This window comes from Micrasema longulum, unplaced genomic scaffold (genome assembly GCF_059751315.1).
Source record: "Micrasema longulum isolate JH-2025_06_02 unplaced genomic scaffold, ASM5975131v1 h1tg000849l, whole genome shotgun sequence".
In the NCBI taxonomy this organism is placed as follows: Eukaryota; Metazoa; Arthropoda; class Insecta; order Trichoptera; family Brachycentridae; genus Micrasema; species Micrasema longulum.
Window position 1 is genome coordinate 139283 of NW_028278041.1, and position 20769 is coordinate 160051.

At 33.8% G+C, this 20769-nt stretch overlaps 1 protein-coding gene across 1 annotated transcript; it reads right to left on the reverse strand.

The window, feature by feature from the left end:
* Window positions 1–13658: 13658 nt before the first annotated feature.
* On the reverse strand, window positions 13659–19352 carry LOC148278635 (uncharacterized). The gene is made up of 3 exons (XM_088231063.1): window positions 19159–19352; window positions 17003–17220; window positions 13659–14970 (listed from the first exon to the last, which is right to left on the reverse strand). Exons 1-3 carry the CDS (start codon window positions 19176–19178, stop codon window positions 14828–14830), a joined length of 381 nt encoding a protein of 126 aa, XP_088087189.1. The 5' UTR covers window positions 19179–19352; the 3' UTR covers window positions 13659–14827.
* Between the last annotated feature and the right edge of the window lie 1417 nt (window positions 19353–20769).

Consider the following 20769-nt stretch of genomic DNA (forward strand, 5'->3'; position numbering starts at 1 on the left):
ACCCAGTATTGTTTTGAGGCACATATTCTCAAAATGCAATAGTTTGCTTTTATGAGGCCCTAGGAGGTGCCACGATTCGCATTTTTGGGGGAGAATAGGTACTATACAGGCATTGCATCGAACAGGTGACATTTAGTTTTCACGGAGTAAACTTCTGAACTCCAGACGGCTTTCATATTTTTTAAAAGCTGCCATTTTACGTTACGTACACTCCCAGGTAATTAAAACTCTCGACCCTTTCGGTGACTTAACATGACAAAATCAGGGATGCTGGGCATCTAGGCACGAAACATGAAATTGCATACATACCCTTTGCTTATTTTTAAATAAAAATTACGCAAGGGTGGAGACAAGTCTGCCTCCTAGCTGAGTATTTGGCGAGTTTGCCTACCATTCCTGAGGTCCCGGGTTCCGGCAAGCTCGAATTTTTAATTTTTATTATCACCTTTTTTGGATACATTTTTAAACATATTACATTTTTAATGCATTACAATGAACATCTTATTATTTTTTTCGTAACTTGATATGTGTAGCTTTAGCATACATTAGAGTAGTGCCGCACTAATTCTGCTTCAGTCTAATAAAAAAATTGCTGTTTTGACCTCGCGAGTATGTTTTTTGCCTTAGATTTTCAGTATTACCTGCGCTCGCACTGAGATTGTAAAATTCTTCCTTCATTTTCACTATTGTATTACACAACATGATATTGTCGTCGTTATAATTTTTTATTAATATGTAAATCATGTGCTAGCAAGGCGTTCTCTACCTACCTAGAGAACGTTTAGAATCATACTACTGGTCTCAAAATCTCGAAAGTCTCAAAAAAAGCCCTTCTCTCGAGGGCCTTGACCACGCTTGCCTACTTTATAAGGCAATAGGTTCTCGTGGTCCTGGACGTCCACGGCTGACAGTTCGTCGGCAGTTTACGTCTGAACTACGGGACGCTACATGGTCAATATAGTGCAGGCAATTGGTAAAATAAACCAAAGTAGGAAACAAAATGGCGAACACTCCTCTAGTGGAACGGAAGGCCTGTTGACTACTGCCAACAAGCCAGTTTCTCCTGAAGAGTTTTAAGGGGTTTCCTTTCTACATGAGCAAATACTGAGAAGTTCCTTATTGGCCCACATTAATACATCCCTCCTGATCCCAACAGTTTAGATAAATAGAAAGAAATTTAATTGCAGAAAAATCCACTCTTGAAATATAAACCTTGTATATAATAAGCAATGTAAATAATAAAGCAACTCCCATATAAAAAATAAATTTTAAAAAAGAACTACGGGACGTGGACCTGACTTGGGAGGACACCATATGCTCCACCTTGGGAGTGGACATGAATTATATAAGTAAATACGTAACGTCTTCTTCTTCATCTTATCAACCCGTTTCTCTACACTACTGGATATAGGCCTCTTCCAATTTTTTCCATGTTTTTCTGTCTTGGGCATTCTGTTCCAGCCATGTCCCACGAATTCGATGATGTCTTCAGTCCATCTCCTCTGTGGTCTCCCTACTTTCCTTTCATTTTCGTAGGCTCTCCAATTTAGTATTCTGGGGGTTCACCTATCGACTTCTTGTCTAGCGACATGACCCGCCCACTGCCATTTTTGTCTTCTCATTATTTCTGCGATATCGGTCACCTTTGTACGGCGTCTTATCTCCTGATTCCTTATTCGGTCTTTTAAGGAGACGCCCAACATTTGTCTTTCCATAAACCACCGAGTGCACTTCATTTTGTAAACACTTCTGGCAGTTAGTGACATATGGTTTCAAGACCGCATGTTGTCACCGACAGAACACAAGAGTTGTAGACTTTGGCCTTCAAATTGTTTAATATTTCCTTATTTCTGATAACTAAAAGTATGTAATTATGTATTTATTATGTTATGCAGTGCGGATGAGGAAACATCCATACACATTATATGAGAATGTGATGCTTTACATCATAAAAGGAGCCTCATCCTCGGGGGACCACTGGTTAAACCTGAGGATGTTACAGAGCTCACCTCCCTAATAGCCCGATATTTTACGGATCTGGGCTTCGAAAGGGAGATTTAGCAAAATGTAAACTCTAGCCTTCCACACGGCAGCCAGGCTCTTAATAAACCTGGGCTTGGAGGGCGAGACCTATTCACGGGGACCCGTCACAATAGATCTTCACAGGTCGCAGTGACGTCAGGAGCTAGCACAGCACTGACCCCCACCTCTAAGAATAAGAATAATGTACTTATTATAATGATTTTACGTATATACCTTTTCAATGTATGCATTCTACATATTACATGTCCGAAAAATTGAAAATTAATTACTTAATAATGCCCACCTGTCCAATTGCCTATCGTAAAACACGCACCTAAATATAATAATCCATCACTTTATAAAAACCCTAAATGTAACGCTAGAATTAAACTGAATACCTACAATGAATAATATTCTACTCTTCTCTATTCAGTGTCCAGGCGGATGAAGATTCTGTAATCTTGTAAATCGTCTGTACGAGTGTTTTTGATTCAATGGCTGCCCTCAGATAAAAGTCCCGAATAAGAAAATCGAGTATAGATGCGTCCGCCTCGTTGTGTAGCGGTTGGCGCATTAGCCTACCATTCCTGGGGTTCTGGGTTCGATTCCTGGCAGAGTGGAGATGAAATATTGAGTTTAAAGGTTTTTTGAACTACAGTATTTCATTGTTTCAGGACTGGCAACTAAAGCGTAAAACCGGTCACTTTACATTTGTGTAACAGGTGATCGAACTATGCTACATTTACCAATGCAGTGTCCTATGAACCACCGGGTGCGTAAAGGGGAATGATACTGATTAACATAGATTCCTTCAATAATTATTATCCTAAGGATTCGCGGCCCCGTGGTGTACTAGCTAAGACGCTAATCGCTTGCCTCAATCATGGTTGAGGAAGTTTAGTGTTTTTTTTTTATTATTTATATATTATGCATCTACGCCATAGATTTACGTATTCTAGATCTAGAATATTACATTACATTTTTTTTTGCACCACAACAGGCCAGGAGGCCTAATTACAGTGGTGAATTACATCACAGAGCACCCAGGCTTGAGAAAAATCACATTTTAAATTTTTGTGTTCTCACCGGGAATCAAACCCGGAACCTTCCGTGCATGAGTCAAGCGTCTTGACCACTACACCACGCACAGGCTATGCCTATGTGGGATTTTTTTGTTTTCATGTTTAGTTGTAAGTTACATATTGTGTTATAAATAATGTACCAAATGTAAACGAAAACATTGTAAATATTTTATTTTTTTAATCCACCAGCGCGAACAGTGCTATTCTGAACCGCTCTCGCGGCCGTAGAAAACACTTTTATCTTGCATATTTACATACAAAATACGCGAGATAAAAGTAATTTCTACGGCCGCGAGAGCGTTTGGAAATCACCCCTGGAAACGGACAAAATACACGTTGAAAATAAAACAACTTATAATTACTAATTAAAAGTGACAAATGACGTAATTACATGACATGTGATAATATGAAGTTGACAGTCAACTGACCCCTTTGCATGTCATGCCCTTGTTTCGTAAATTCTTTCGTATCTCATATATCTTAATCACTCTAACGCAATCAAAATTGTATTTCGCTCTCGTTTCCGCTACATACGAACGAACACTCTGTGACTCTTGTGCTAACTACTCTGTTATATTAAAAATAGAGTACATATATCTTTAGTAATCGCTTATAAGATTTTTAGTACAGATTAGAGATATCTTTTAACAAAAGTTCTTTGTTTTTGTTTCGTAGACCGGAACATAATTATTTGGCATCTCTAAACGGGTTAACAACTTTCCTTCAAATAACACATTTATTTATTTCGATACTTCTACACATTTATTTATGTATACGTACCGCAAACAAAGTTGAGCGAGCACAGTACCAACCTACTCACACAGATGTATAGTTTATATACAAAGTATTACTTTTGGGACCATATTATATTTTATTTGATCACTATGATTTATTGATATTTTAATTTAATTACACAGGGCTCTATTGAAAACAAACAGGCGCCGTGGCGCAGTTAGACGGCTATCTGTGAAACTGGCCTCGCGGGTTCGATTCCCGCCAGTTGCAAGAAAAGAATCCAAGAAATATTTTTTTCTCAATTGGTCTGGGTGTTGTGGTGTATTTTTCATTACCTCCTTCCATATCCCCTCTATCCCACCTGTTAACAAGCCTCAAAATAGAGGCTTATCGGGCTATTCCTTTTTAAAAATAAAAATATGTGTATCTCGTGATATAGCTAAAGTGCATGAGATTAATGTTTTTATATTATTTTTATGTTTACGATTTAGAATTTCTCTGTAACATATTAAACTGTAAAGTAAATACTAACTTTATCAATAATATAAAAATAAATGCAAAATCGAGAACACTCAGACATCGGGACGTATTTAAACTCCCTTTGTTTTCAAGTAATGCTACATACCACACACGTATGGAAATATGGCTTCGTGATTTCCTCAATCGAGACAGTAACAAATATTCCGCGGGCAGTCAACATTGCTGATGGTTCTCCGAAATTGGCTGAAATAAAAATGGCCTTGTCGAACTTGAAAAACGGAACGGCACCAGGAGTTGGCGATATACACCCGAAATATCTCAAAAGCAGCATCATTGGCATTGTTGGCCTTTTACACCAACTAATGGCTAAGGTGTAGGAAAAAAAGAGGTGATTGAGAGACTGGGTAAATGGGGAAATCATTACATTCCACAAAGGGGGTGATCCATTAAAATGTTATAACCATCATTGCATCACTCTATTTAGTGTACCGGGAAAACACAGCGTACGCTGTATTCTACAGAACAAATAGTTCCTTGGGTATGTGCTTCGTAGAATACGAAAAAGTGTTTGATAGTCCGCGTAGACCTACACTCTTGAAAATACTAGAAGCATATGGGATGTCTATAGAACTAATCGAACTTATTAACCCTTCACTCAAGTAGAGAATGTCGAATCAGAATTGACGATTTTGTCACAGATTGGTTTCAGGTCATCACTGCCGGAGTTCGCCAAGGTTGCGTCCTTGCACCGTTCCTTTTTATAATCCTTACGGACTTCATCATAAGGAAGTCAATTTCACTAGAACGGGAAATATCCATCTCCCCCTCCCAAAAACTTTGCGACCTAGGATGTGCCGATGATGCGGTTATAATTGACGATTCAGTCGGGGGTATTCAGGTATCTGTAAATAATCTAAATAGGTACTCCGCATGCATGAGTTTAAAAATCAATATACCAAAATCCCCTGACTGTCAAACCAAATAATCGAAAGGGTCGAGAGTTTCAAATACTTGGGAGCTTCTATATGTTACGGAAAATGGCAGCTTTAAAAAAAACAGGCGCCACATTTAACAGTATGAAGATTGGATATTTACTCAGTGAAAACAAAATTCCGCCTATATAACACTTATCCTCCTCTACGGCTGCGAATCGGGGCAACTCACTAGGGCCCAAACAGCAAAATTCTGAGTTTCGAGAATAGATTTGTCAGAAGAATTTTGGGTATGCAGTGGCTTGACTTTGTAAGGAATGAAGTAATTAGAGAACAAACGCAGCAAACTCCAGTGACAACTTTTATCAAGCGGAGGCGATACGGTTGGCTTGGTCATGTACTGCGGATGCCTCCTGAGAGCCTTAACCGCGCTTGCCTACTTTACAAGGCATCAGGTTCTTGACGTCTTAGACGCCCACTGCTGACTGTTTGTCGGCAGTTCATGTCAGAACTACGGGACGTGAACCTGACTTGGGAGAATGCACCGGAGCTGGCAGCCGACAGAGATGCCTGGAGGATCTTTGTGGACACCATATGCTCGAACTGGGGAGTGGACATGGAATGATGATGTTATCAGTTACTGTAAAGTATTAAGGTGGTATTTTTTCAGTTCTTTTTTTTCATTTGAAGATCTTCAATGTTAATTATAGTTTTAGGGAGATTACTGAACAACCTTGGAATAACGCAATTCGATGTTCCTTCTCTGAAGTAATTTGTAATTCAGGGAACGACCAGCGGTGCTATTCTGAACAGGTCTCGCGGCTGTAGAAAACACATTTATCTCGTGTATTTAGATACAAAATACGCGAGGTAAATGTGTTTTCTACGGCCGCGGAGCGTTTGGAATATCACCCCTGAGTCATTTATGAGTCATACACAAAGTACATAAATAAGTGACTCTTTCAGCTGTTATAAAAATTGAGAAATACATAGGTGACTCATGTTGTTAGTAGGTACTATGCGTAGTAGGTAGTATAGTAGGTACTCATTTACGTGTCATACACATTAAGAAGATCATAGATAGGCGACTCATTTGGTTGTCCTATAAATTGAGAATTACATTATGTATTTTAATGAGTCACCTGTATGACTCATTAAAAAGTACATAAATAGGTGACTCATTCAGCCATCAACAAATAAAAATACATGGGTGACTCACTGAAAAGTACATAAATAAATTATTTATTCAATTTTCCTACAAATTGAGAATTACATAGATGACTCATTGAAAAGTTTATAAAAATGTTATTTATTCAATTGTCCTACAAATTGAGAACTTTATAGGTGACTCATTTTGTAGTCATACAGATTGAGAATTACATAGGTGCCTCATTAAAACGAACATAAATAGGTGACTCATTTGATCGTTATACAAATTATATGGTGTCTCATTGAAAAGTACATAAATACAAGTAAAGTACATAAATACATAAATATGTAGGTGACTCATTTAGTTGTCATACAAATTGAGAATTACATAGGTGGCTTATTCGGTTGTCATACACATTAAGAAATATACAAATATGTGCCCTTTTGGTTGTCGTATAAATTGAGAAGTACATAGACATGAAATATTATCATATAAATTAAGAAATCCATTGGTGACTGATTTGTGTTATAGAAATCATGGAGAACAACATAAATAGGTAATGACTCATTTTTTGTCATACAAATCGAGAAATACATGAATAGGTCAAAGTGTGACTCATATGAAATATGAGAGTGACTCATTTATAGGTCATACAAACTGAGAACTACGTTTTTAATACTATGTCATACAATTTTTCGATGTGTTTAATACATACTATGTAAATCATTAATTATTCATATAAAAAAGACTAAAAAATGTGGGTTGTTGTCTTGTAGGTAGTGTGGCTGACTCCGGATCAGTAGGTTCAAGATTCGAACCTTGCTTTACCTCAATTTGTTTCTCATTTTCTATCACGGTTATATACGACTAAAAGAAAATGGTGCTAAAGTTTAAATAATTTAGTAAATCTTAAGAATATAAAAAACATCATGTAATTAGAATGGTTGAAAATTAATATATGTTTCTCTTGTAACATTGCATGTACTGGGATAGCTAGATAATACATGTTGATAGATAGAAGACCTCTAAAATTATTGTTCTCATGTTTCAAAAAGTAATTATTTAAATGTATTTCTTTACTTGGTTTGAAAACAACGAAAAATAATGTTACAAATTTAAAAAAGACACTTCTTATTTTTCATCAATTACATGTAAACACTAATAAAATACATATTTCAATAAAATTAACAATACAAATGATTCAAATTTAAATTAAATGATTGTTTATGATAATAATAATAATGTATTATGTTTTTAAAAAGTAAACAGATTTTCTTTTGTTTTGTAATTAGGTAGCCTCAATATTGAATCATTGTGCATCCTCAAGTTACAGTTTCTTTAAAGAACGGTGCCATCATGTAGCAGTGGATGACGTCATTAAAAAGTTGTAAACCAAATAGTGCAGGTTTCCTAGAAAGCGTTGATTGTGAGCAGAACGTCAAACAGTAGTGCCATCATTTGCAGGTCGGCTGTCATAGTGGTACGAAAAGATTAGGAAGGTTTTTTTTGTATAGCGGTGAACATTTTTGTCTCTGAAAATGAGTGCAAAATGTGGTTTGTACTATTAAAAATGAGTAATTTCTATTGATTTTTTTAAATTTACACTGAACTTTGAAATGTACACTGTGCAACACGATTTGTTAACATCCTCATTATCCCTTAAACGATAGTTATGGACTTCCGATAACTCCTTATCTATCAAATATACTTACTAAAAGCCCATTTTGCGCCACAATAAGTCTCAGTTTTATAGAAATAAGTTAATAAAATAAGATGATTAGTTCATAAAATATGCTGATCACGGCCGCTAGATAACAGCACCGATTTTTTTAAGTTCACATCTCTGGTCTCCATTAAGACGACTGTCTTGCTATGCTCACCACATCACGGCCATACTAGAAACCATAGCTTTTCTGGGAAATAAACCTAAAATCTTTAATAGAGAAGCCTGCACCTTGAATCTTGGACCATTCTAACATAAAATCTGCTGTCCTTAAATTCATCAATAAATAAATTTCCAATGATCTTAGTAGGCACAGAATACATAAAGGTTATTTTTAACTAGATAATGCAAGGTTTACAAGTATTTCTGCCAAATTGTTTGATGTGTTTCCTCAATCAATCAAGTTGATAGATACTTATCTACGCAGTGATATAATGTAAATGCTACCGCTTGTAGCATACATTATTACTTTAAGCTCATCTGTTATTTAATGAAGATGTTTTCAATAAAGAAAATAACACTTGGCTGAAATAAATCGATAAAGAAGAAAGATTACACTGTACAGTCCTCAGTACAAGTAATCCTGGTGAGGAGGATTTTAAAATTTAATTTACATAATACATAATGTTTCACATTGCACAGTAATATAAAATCTTTAAAATATACTAAATATATATAAACAGTAAACATTTTTAAAGAGTAGGCACTGTTAACGAAAAGGCGGACTGTAAATGAAAAATGAATTTCATTCAGTTTTGTGATTGAGATGTGAATGTTCTTCAATTTCGGGCACTAGATGACAAAATGAACTATGAAATGTAACAATATTTTCCACGACGCGCGACGAATCCAAGCACTTTTTATCCGTCTTTATGTGAAGTTAAAAATGTTTGGATTTTGTTCTAAATCCGAATCTTCTAATTTTGAATTTCTTGATGTTATGTAGAATGGGTCAAAGGAATTCGGCCAGGAATAGTATCGACAAATGCTGTTATTTACTTAACAGGCACCTACATAATATTTTAAACATTCTGGTTGAATAGTATTTGTTGGGAAAAATGTAATAAAAATATTTGCACTTTAGTACGCAATTGTGTTGCAAAACATTGCATATGGTAAAACTTACAGGTGCACAAGTTTTATTAATATGCTTCAGGTGACACCATTAAAAGAATGTATGTCATATGTATTTATTCAACAAATATTTAGTTGATCTGCTCACCATAAAACAAATATTATTTTAAAAACTGTCTTGTTCTTTTACATTGGCCCCGAGAGTATAAATAATGAGAAAAAACACAATGTAATTTTGGAATTTAAAGAACAGAATATTATCTTGTCCTAATTATTATGGTTAAGGAGTACTGAAATATAAACTAATTCAATATAACATGTTCGCACAAATAATACATTTAACATAATATCTGCAATGTTGATGAGTAATATAGGTAATATTATCTAAAAAAAGTATATGAGTATTTCTAAATATAAAGAAATAAAATGAATGCTGGAATAGAAAAAACCGATTGCTATTCTAGGGAAAAAAACACCTTTGGTTCTTTTATATGCACATTGGGTAATTTTTATTCATAAATAGTACTGATCACCATAAAAAAATACATATATTGTTTTATTCCACTTTTATTTATAATTTTTACCAGTGACCGGGTTCCATCGTGACCGACATCATCAGACTTGTGGGAGACTAAATTTTTTTCAATGTTATATGCAAGTGCAAGCAGGGGTTGTAAATCATGATTATAGGAATAAAAGAGTTTAAATTAAAATAATTTAAGCATAAAATAATGTTATTATTAATTATTTGTATGAATTCAAGTTTGTTTGAATTTATTTATATAATAAAAACAGATGTAAAATATATAATTTTATGAAGTCTTATAGTAAAAATGTATTTAAATTGTTATAGTTTTCATAAAATGGCAGGATCCAAGTAATATATTTGTTTTTACAGTGTATTTACAAGGCAGTATTTCACTGTCCCTGGGCTGCTATTCCAAACGCTATTCAGGGCCATAGAAAAAACTTTTATAGCCTCTTACTTAGTATGTAAAGACGCGCTATAAAAGTGTTTTCTACGGCAGCGAGAGCGTTCGGAATAGCAGCGCTGGACTGCTCCTGAAGTGTAAGATTAATTACCATGACTTCACGGAATGGATGATTGAGATGCACTACATTTTGTATGATAACTGATTTATACAACAAAAATATATTGTTACAAGTAATTTGGTTTCGAGTCTAATTTCCGAAGTGAAATATTAATTAAAAAAGTCCCTGAACTAGCACCTAAAGTCTAAAACTGATCATCATACCTTTATGTAACAAAAATTGTTCGAGATACCCCGGGGGGGTTGGTGTACCAATGCTGTGTCGTATGCACCGTTAGGTTTGGATAGGGCAAGATACATTTTAAATACATTTATAATAATAAATAAGGACATATGCGTAGTCTTACTTGCCATTTAAAAATAAAATGCTTATTTGCCTTGATAAACATAGCTATATCAATTTTCATATTTTAGTGCCTTTCAGTCACACAGGACCTATTACAAAATTAACATTTTTACAAGTTTTCACTAACTTTCACATTCTAGCTTCATATTTATGATTCACAAATTTTGTCACATCATCCTGTCTATATTCAAAACGTAAACAAAGATATCACCTTGTATATGCAATAATTAATACACAAAAGAAGAAAACATACACATCAATTTATTTTCTAATGTCAACTATTTACAATTATATTTTAATCAATACCTCATAGTTCTGAGATTCATTAAGTTTTTTCCCTCCCCCAATCCAATTCAGAACAAAAAAATGACTATAGGTTATCCAAATTTACTTCATTTAAATAATTTATGTGTTATATTATAAAAAAAAAACATCTGATCTAAGTAAAATAAAGCTGGTGTTTCTGATTATGGCAGATTCCAAGAAGTCAAATACAACATTTTTCAATTCAATTCTGATGGAGTTAGTTTTCCAAGAAACCTTCCTTAGTTTTTATCTTCTAGAGATGTTTCGAATTACAGTTGTGTAAATGGGAATATGACACTTGATGTCAGTTGACAACATATTATTATTCACAAACAAACCACCACCGCGTTTCCTTGTGGGGGCTAGGCAGGAGGGTAGAATGCCATATCACTGTCTTTGCACGCACAACCTGCTTCCTCTACATTTATACATCTCATGCACGCTCAACGATTATTTTGACTTTTAAGTCTTTGTCAAGTATTTGTTGAATTTGATCATGCCGTCCTTTGTGGTCTTCATCATTTTCTGTATCGATCAACATTCACATCGTAAATCATTTAAACAGTTCTTTCGCTCTACATGCCCAAACCAATGCACCACACCTTTCTTGATTTTGTCAATAATGCTTGTCACAGCCTTACAAAATGCACAAATCATTTTTATTATTTACTTTAGTACTCACTGCTAATAATGTTAATTTCTTATTTTTAAAGCGTATCACGTTTATCATTTCAATTACGTTTTTGTATTATATTCTACATTTGATTATCTATGTAACTAATTTTATACAATTTATATTCTAATATTTATATCTGATTATTTTTTGTTATCTTATAAAAATGTTATAATTTTTTTCTATGTTATTTATACTTAATTTTTCTGGATTGTTATTCTATTGCATCACATGTTATTGAAATTTACTTAATTTTACTACGCATTTTTTATTCTTGTTTATTATTATGGCCACTGGGGCACAGCCTAAAAATCCTTAACTCATTCACTGCGGTGCTCACATACGTCCGTGAGTGCCTATAACAGCACAACTACGGAGTTCTCACAGCATATGTGAGTAATTTATTATCAAAAAGATTAGTAGCTTAAGCATTCATTGAATATAGTCTATATATTCATGGTCAATAACAAAATTATTGCTGAAACTAATAGATAAAATACGTAATAATAAGTATTTAAACTAATCAATAAAATGTCAAATTTTAACGCGGGGAAAGGGTTAATAAGTTCATGAATCTGTAAAGGAGTGTAATTTTGAATAAATAAATCTCAGCATTTGGACACCTATCTTTTATAGTTTTACTGCACATACGTCTGAGAGATTGCATTTTGACAACATTCAGCCTGCTTTCACCCTTGTTTTTATAATTCCATACCTCACTCCCATACATAAGGATCGGCACTAGGACTTCAATGTGAACTGCTTTTTTGCTTATTTTGCCTCCTGCACCTAACTTTTATTTGCCAGGGTTGATTTTATTGCACCGTTCACCCTGTTCCCAGCCCTAACCCTCCTTTCAATATCTCTGTTTTTCCATCCCAAGTAAACATCCTTCCCCGAAACACAAATTCCCTACCAGTTTCAGCATGATTTATTTAGTCATATTTTCATTTCATTAAAAAAACTTAAAGTACGGCAATAATTTATATGCAAAAATCTTTTTTACCTTGGCGGTTTGAAGATATCGTCGATGATACTGCAATACCGAATAACTATTATCAATGGAATTTTATATTACTTGCGATTTTAATCAACCAAAAATACCCCTGGGCTGGCATTCCAAACGCTCTCGTGAGAGAAAAACTGTTTTCTCGTGCCACGAGTGGTTCAAAATAACACACATGGAATATTTTATTTATTTAATTTTACAATACGCCCAAGGGGCATTTACAAAAAATATACAGGTAAGTACAAACATAGTAAGTAATAATTTAAAAAATAAACAACGCTTTTTTGTATACATGTAGAAACAATAAAAAGCATACTGCCATGCAAAATAAAAAAGTGAAACTTTACTAACATTATTTAAAGTAAAAATAGCAGTAATTAAAATTATTCCAGATTTTCATAAAAAAAAATACAGGTTATGCAGTATCACCGATAATAAGTAAATTATGTCATTTCAGTATTTTTAAAAACATTCCGTGCATTTTATTTTGCTTTGTTTGCATGCTGTTCAAGAAATTTATAGCCATGGCTTAATTCTGCGGATAAATTTCTGTAATTTGCTGATGACAGGGTTTGTGAGTTATGAATATTTAAAAAAATATATATTAAACTGCTCATTCTCCACATTACAAATCAAGTAAAAAATTAGAGGAGCAAAAACATAATTGCATTATATTCTCACAGGAATTATTTTGTTTTAAAATAATATTTTTATTATCATATTAACTCAGTTTCGGAAATTAGAAACCATAACGATCTAGAATAAAACCATAACATCATTCCCTTTCCACACCTAACGGTGCATAGGGCACTGCATTGGTACACCAATCGCAGTGTATCTTGTTATTTTTTTGCTACGTGAAGGTAAGATGATTAGTCTTACACTTCAGGTACCAGTCCAGAGGCAATGAAATATTCTAATATACAAAAACCCTTTTGAATAAATATTTTATATGAACCATGTCTCTCGCACGGTAGCCAAATGCGCTGACCATTACACCACAAGGCTAACGTACTATAAAACGTACGGAAAACCATAACAAATGAGATATTTATAAGAAATAAAAAACAGGGAGCAAGTTGAAACTATTTTATTGCTGTCTTAATATTACATTCTGCTTTTACAAATTAGATTCTTAAGATGAAGATTTCATAGTCAGATAGTGCATCAGGATTTAGAGGTAATACAAACTCCAGGTGGCTGAAGCACTGTTTGACTCGAGAGAGATCCTTATAACTGTACACAAATTCAATATAAACACACAACTCTATATAGTTGGGAGGATAGTCAAATCAAATGTAGAGAATGTGAATCGATATACATATTATATTTTATAAAAACGTCAAAGATATAGAATAAAATTGGAAATTGTCATTACATTCTGATATGAATACGAACACAGTTTGGTATATAAAATGTCCATGCTACTTTGAAATAGTAAAAATAGTGTCCAATCAACCAAATGTGTCGGTTAACTATTGAGAATTGGCAATTTACAAGCTAGACTCCGAGTGGATTTGGACCAAATGATAAGTAGTAACCAAGTGTGCAGCAAATGTGCACACATAAATATAGGTAATAATTATTATACTTTATAGGGGGGTATTCATTAATTGGCAACAATTGAGATATCATTCGATGTTTTTAGGTGTTTTACTTCTAATGAGATTTTCCATTGGGCCTTATTACACAACTTATCGGAAGTAAGTAAGAAAAGGTATATCACAAAATACACTTAAAACTCCAAATAAACGTTGACAACTATGAAATAATCCGATCGTTCATCATACAAGCACCACAGTACTAAACTAAAATCATTAAATACGACCGAAAACACATAGGAAATAAAATATAATGAAATGCATTAAATTAAGTAGGGGGAAAACTCGTTTATATATTATATTAATATTATTAAAGAGCCAAAAGACATATCTTATAAACTAACATTGTTATATTTGAACTTTTTACGTAGGTCGCAGCCGTGTTATCGGACAACTGCCAATGTACTTATTAATTTATCACTTCTAACCAACTTCTCACACAATTCACTATGGGAAGACAAGCTCTGACAAGCCCGGGAATGTCGTGGTAGGAGGAGGATGCAAAGTTTTGCCAATCTGGCTTGTCAGCAGCCCACTTCCGACTGCCATTGACCACATTCATCATACAACAGATTGTTCAATACTTAACATTTCATTTAAATAGGTACTAGATCTAGTCGTGTCCGGTGAGGGAGAGCCATATTAGGCTTCCACGGCTTCCGCGTCGTTGGACTCGTCCGCATCTGGGCTGACTTCTTCCTTTTCAGCCAACTTGGCCTTCTTCTCGGGGCTGGTGACTTCCGCTTCTGCGCCGCATGACTTCCTCTTGATGGCGCACACATCGTCTGCAAAAGAAACCAGAGTATAAATACATCAAGAAAGGGCTACAATAAAGCTGACATATTCGGGCTACTTAGAAATATGTTATTTAGAAGTTTTTAGTTTAACATCAGCGGGAATTAAAAGTGCTCTAAGGGACAAAGTGTTAATGGTTCAAAAGGCAGGGAAAGAACGTTTTAAATAAATCACATTTCTTCATTTTTGTTGCATAAAATTTAGTCTAATAAATTTTTATTGATATATTAAAAAAATACTTAGTAAAAAAATAATTTGTCCTTTCAAAGGAAAATACATAGCAGACATTTGGGGTTTAATTAAGAAATTTTTGACAGTTTATTCAAGAGACTAATGAATTTCCACTGCGTTGGTGTTTGGTCTGTATTCCATGGTAAAATTGGACGAACGCCAGACAAGTTTGTTAGTGGCAATAAACTGGCAAAGTGAATGAGGAAAATTTATCCAGCGGTCTCAAAATAGTCACCACTAAATCACCAGCTGTAAAAATATCATATCGCTCCAATAAAAACATGCAAAGGTAGATTAGTGTACACATGTTGGGTGTGTTGGTCTTGCAAGATGGCTGTTCAAACCCTTTTGGAATGTCTTTGACCCAGTAAACATATTTCCATATTAATAAGCGTCTTTTTGTTTTACATGACACATGCTTATTAAATTATTTCAAGGCAAGTTGAATAATACAATACAGGAGAAAGTTGCGAAATATATATTTTAGGTATTCCGGGATAGACTTTTTAAGATTGTTGTGAAATTACTGGCATAAATAAGAAAAAAAATTGCTGACAATAGTTATTTACAAAAAAACCTTTTAAAATTACAAATATGTACAAATGTTTGTAGACAAGTACCAGATTACAACGGAGATGGAGATCATTAAGGTTGACATAAATTTAATGCAATGAGCCCATTTTTGTTTGTTTTTTCTTCTATGATAATATGTAAAAATATGTAAAAACGTTAATTGGAAACCTTTTTTTTATTCAATATCTCTCCTGAAAAATCGATTCCTTGTTAATGAGACCATTGTTGGTGTGTTTCTTTCAATGAGGAAGTTTAGCGGTTTTAAATTTATTTGTTTAAAGATAATAAAACTAAGCCAAAAGATTTTTTTTAGTTTTTATACATAGAATACGTCAGCGTTATGATTTTTTAAAGTTTTGTGTTTCTGAAATTACTCCGCATGTGACGTCAGAGGTTCTCTTCGCTTGTTCTCGGTCAGTTCTCCTGATTGGTCCGTAGACGGTAAGTAAATCGGATATCTTTCACAGCTCTCTTATGATTGATTGATTGATTCATATGAACTAGTGATGTCGTTCAAAGAAGTTAGTTTTTATTAGGATATTTTTTTGTATGTTTTCAAGAAACTTTGCAGTACAATTTAATTCCCCTTATTTTTACTATGCACAAGTAAACATTTTTTTTATCCTATTTCCTCATGTAGTGTGACAAGGTTTTTTAACTAATTACTGCTAGTTCATTATTATATGAGGGCACTTGTCTTTTTTGCAATGATTAATCTTAAAACTGTTTATAACTACATATTCTATTCTTATAGATGGATGACGGAGAAAATTACTCCTAATGTCACGGCGACCTGTGCAGATCTATTGCGACAGGTCACTGTAAATCAATTCTCGCCCTCCAAGCCTAAGTCTTTAGAGCCGGCTACGAAAGCTCTCACATCCATTGCAAATTCTCCTCCTTTAAGTCCAGGAATCGGACTATTAGGCAGGTGCAAGTATTCTCTCAGCGGACCAAGGTATAATAGGTAAAATTATAAATAAATAAAAGTACATATTAGGTAAAATCATATTCTAATATATATTGCGGTTAATAGTCATTACGTGCTTTTCAATTTAAAATATAAATTTATCTCCGATACAATTCTAGTCAGGTAAGCCATTGTAATGTATGAGTCCACTATTGAGTGTCTTCGACTTTCCTGCATTTGTCTATGCTTTTTTTGATGTGATAGTGTTGTTTTTTGGTATTATATTGGTTTATGTCAACATGTTTTACCTATTGAGTCGCCATTTTCTTTGACCTCCTCTTCTTTGGGCCCATCCCCATTTTCTTTCACGGCTTCCTCCTTGCCGGCAACCCCGTTGTCCTCACTGCCGTTCTTCTCCTTAACCTCATCTCCGACGGGGGCGCTCTTGCCGTTGGTTTCCTTCACAGGAGACTCCTTGACAGAAGATGTCACCACTTCTTTCTCCGCGATGACGGGAGCGACTTCACTATAAAAAAAACAACAAATTTAATACAGATAACATGGTTATTTTAAATGTTAAAAATTTTACCTATTTTATATCTATTCAGTTTGCGTAAAATCATTAAAAAATTTCCGACCGATTTCAGAACATAACCGTTCCTTGGTCAAGGTTTAAACATTTCTTATTTTTATTCTTGACAAAGGAACAGTTGTATTCTGAAACCGGTAGGCACATTTTGAGTGATTTTACACAAACTTAACCCCCAAAAACGTCACTTTATAAATAGTCCATTATAATCAATTATTTTATTTTATTCAAGGGTGATGTAAAATAAATATCCCAAAACCTTTTGGAGCTACAAAGCACACTGAAATTCAAGTTTATCATTGTCAAATATTATAAATTAGCTAGGAGCTAGATTACAACACGTCTTGCAGTTGCAGAGCACATGGACAGAAAGAAATCAGGTTCACATTTTGCTCACAAGTTTTTACCAGCGAGTTAAGAACACTATTTCACCAACAGAACTGTATTTCTTGTTTGTATACACGATTCTAAAGTGTTTTATACAAACAAATGTAAACTACCGTACTACTGACCACCTTGCACTTGTGCTGTATTCCAAGGATTACACGTCTTCTTTAGACACACAATATTTGAAAAATGTGTTTGATCTATTTTATCAACAATTTCTTCGTTTAAATTACAGAAATAAATGATGTTCTGTATGGTAAAAAATACTCAATCGTAATCTCAAATGTATAAAAAAAACGACTTGCACTGTATTCAAATTAAGGCAATAATATCTATTTAAACAAAACTGGGTTTATAATCCTCTCCGGAGCTGAATACATACCTAAACTTTTATATCCCCATACCAGTCAATTAATTAATTAATTTTATTTACATACTCGATAAAAAATTTACTATTTATAAATTATTCTTATAAATTTATTATTTATTTGTTTGTTAACTTGAACAAAGTAAATTCAGACTCAAATATATCGATTACTGTGCAACCACATATGCCCACATCAATGTAGACGATTTCAATAAATATTTTGTTTTTAATTAACCTTTGTACATTATTGACAACATGAATAGCATTAACGAGGAAATTTTTCACAATATTGAAGAAAAAAAACTTTTTTTAAATGCGATAAAACAAAAAAACTTACTTTAGCATAACGTACTTTCACTAAGTAATAATTACCGCCAAAAATTTGAAAAATATGCGATAAAAAATGTTGTTTTTGAATGCTTTTTTTATAACACGACGTTACTGTGACATAGTTAATAGTTTCTTATCGAAGCAAATAACAGTCGGTCGGTATTTATTGCTTAGATACTAATATAATAACAACTTATCATATTTTCGCAATGGCACATAAAGGCAAAATCAGGTAATAGATATTTATGATAAGAATGTGCCCGCTGAAAAGGAATGGCGGTTTCTTTTAAAATGAAATAATCGCGCCGCAACAGTGGCTCCAACCACGCCGGACGCCATTTTGACAAACTACCGGTAGCGGCATGTTTCAGAGATACATTCGACAAAATTGCGCAAATGATTATTACATTATAAATTGCGTAAAATTTATTGTTAACTTTTATTTGAGGTAATAATAGACAATATAACATGAAAACTAACAAAACCGGTAATTTCAAAAAGCCGGATACGATTGACAGGAGGCGATTTTTCCCGCGTGGTTTCAATTTACATTACCTCGATATGTAACACACGAGTATTTTTGCTAATACCGCTTCCTATAAAACACTTATCATATTTCAATAATAATCGTACGAAAACTAGCACACTTTAATCACTTAAACGATAAAACTAGTAACATTTCTTTAATGGAAGCCATTTTGACTCACTGGTTGACCGCCAAAAATTCGTTTTCAAGAAAGTTTGAGCTTTAAAAGTTTTAAACTAATTATCATTGTAACAAGTGTACTTACTTGGATTCAACATCAGCCATTTTAAAATTTGTGGATTGTGTAAGCACAAACTGCTAAAAATGAAAGTAACTGCGAGGAGTTCGTACGGACGAAACACAACTGCCGGCAACTGACGAACGAATGAAAGAGGAAATCTAGGATATCGCTCTTCTGGCGACCAATACCGCGCCCCGTAAGAAGCTTCGCATCAAAGTAGAGCAGTGCAGCGAACACTTTCTGTATTTAGCCGTGCGGAAAAAAGAGACAGACAAACGCTTCAACATGAATGCTTAGTCTGAAACTAATGCCGGCTTCCCGCGCTACAAGAAGCAGATGTCGCTTGTCGGCTCGTGTTCTAGAAAATGCTTCGATGACACCTTTTAAACTTAAAATCCCTACCTACTAGCTACATTTACTTCTAAATCAAATTCCTTTATATTATCTTTACAAAATCTTATTTGAATTTTGGGTTACTAACAAAACACCTCTATTACACTGGTAAAATAATTTAAAGCTTTATATAGGGGATACACATACTTTCAAGCCCACCTGTAGAAACTATCATGACTGTTTTATGAACACTTCAATATGAAATCATCATGCTCGAGAGGATTTTCATGTATTTGCGCAATATGTGTATTCTAAAATGAATTCTAAACATAACATAGGTAATGATATTCGGCTACGCGCTTCGTTAACGGTAATTTCCACAACAATCGCGAACACCGGGTGTCCCAAAAACATAACATTTTAAAAAAACGAGGCACCTAAAGAATAATTATTATCTTAGAGCATTTTATTTGAATAAATATTTAAAAAGTAGTTATTTCATCTGTATAATTATTTTACTTTATGCGTACAATATAAAATGAATTAAAAGCATTCAACCATGCGACAGAAGCTCATGAATATTCCATATACCTAGGTAGGTAATATGCAAATATTATTATCTATCAACGCACATCCGATAATACATTAAAAACTTGAACTTTTACGTGAAAAAAAAACAAAAAGAGAGCTAAGTAAGATATCAAACATAAATTATTAATAACTGAAAGTTACCTAGTAGTAATAGAAACATACAAGTTTACGACATTAAATCAACGTGTTTGATAATGGTTTAATATAGTTTATTCTACATATTTTGCATTCCTTCTTATGCGTACATTACGTTTAATATAGGCTTTGTAGTATTTTACGTAGGTATTTGTATCGTTAAAGGCACGCACACCTTTACAGAGAAAGCTCACAAATATAGGTACATAGTTATATGTATTTATGTAGATGGTATATACACATCTGCGCATCGTGTCTGACAGAAGATCGATATGTGCGTATATACGCTGGTGTTAGTGAGAGAAGAAAATGTTTTGAAATTTGAAAATGGAAAATTGGGGTATCACGAAATGCGTAGCGGCGAATGGCGGCCAAATTTGAAATCGGAAGAAAGATGACGTAAAAAGATAACACAGCAACACTTCGGTTATTTAATTTATTTTAAAAATATAACATTTCTAGTTATTTTCCGTTTTTTCTACATAACTTTCATTCTTGACTGCATTTCAGTTTTAAATATCACTGCATTTTAATTTAGACTATGTCTTTCGTATTTACAAATTTCAAATTTTTATA

What these genes read in the sequence shown, in the direction of transcription:
- LOC148278635 (XM_088231063.1), bottom strand. Translation starts at nt 19,178, where the DNA reads ATGGCTGATGTTGAATCCAA. An exon ending in ATGGCTGATGTTGAATCCAA is followed by an intron (nt 17,221 to 19,158) that starts GTAAGTACACTT and finishes TTTTTTTTATAG; the next exon opens with TGAAGTCGCTCCCGTCATCG. An exon ending in AGAAAATGGCGACTCAATAG is followed by an intron (nt 14,971 to 17,002) that starts GTAAAACATGTT and finishes TTTCTTTTGCAG; the next exon opens with ACGATGTGTGCGCCATCAAG.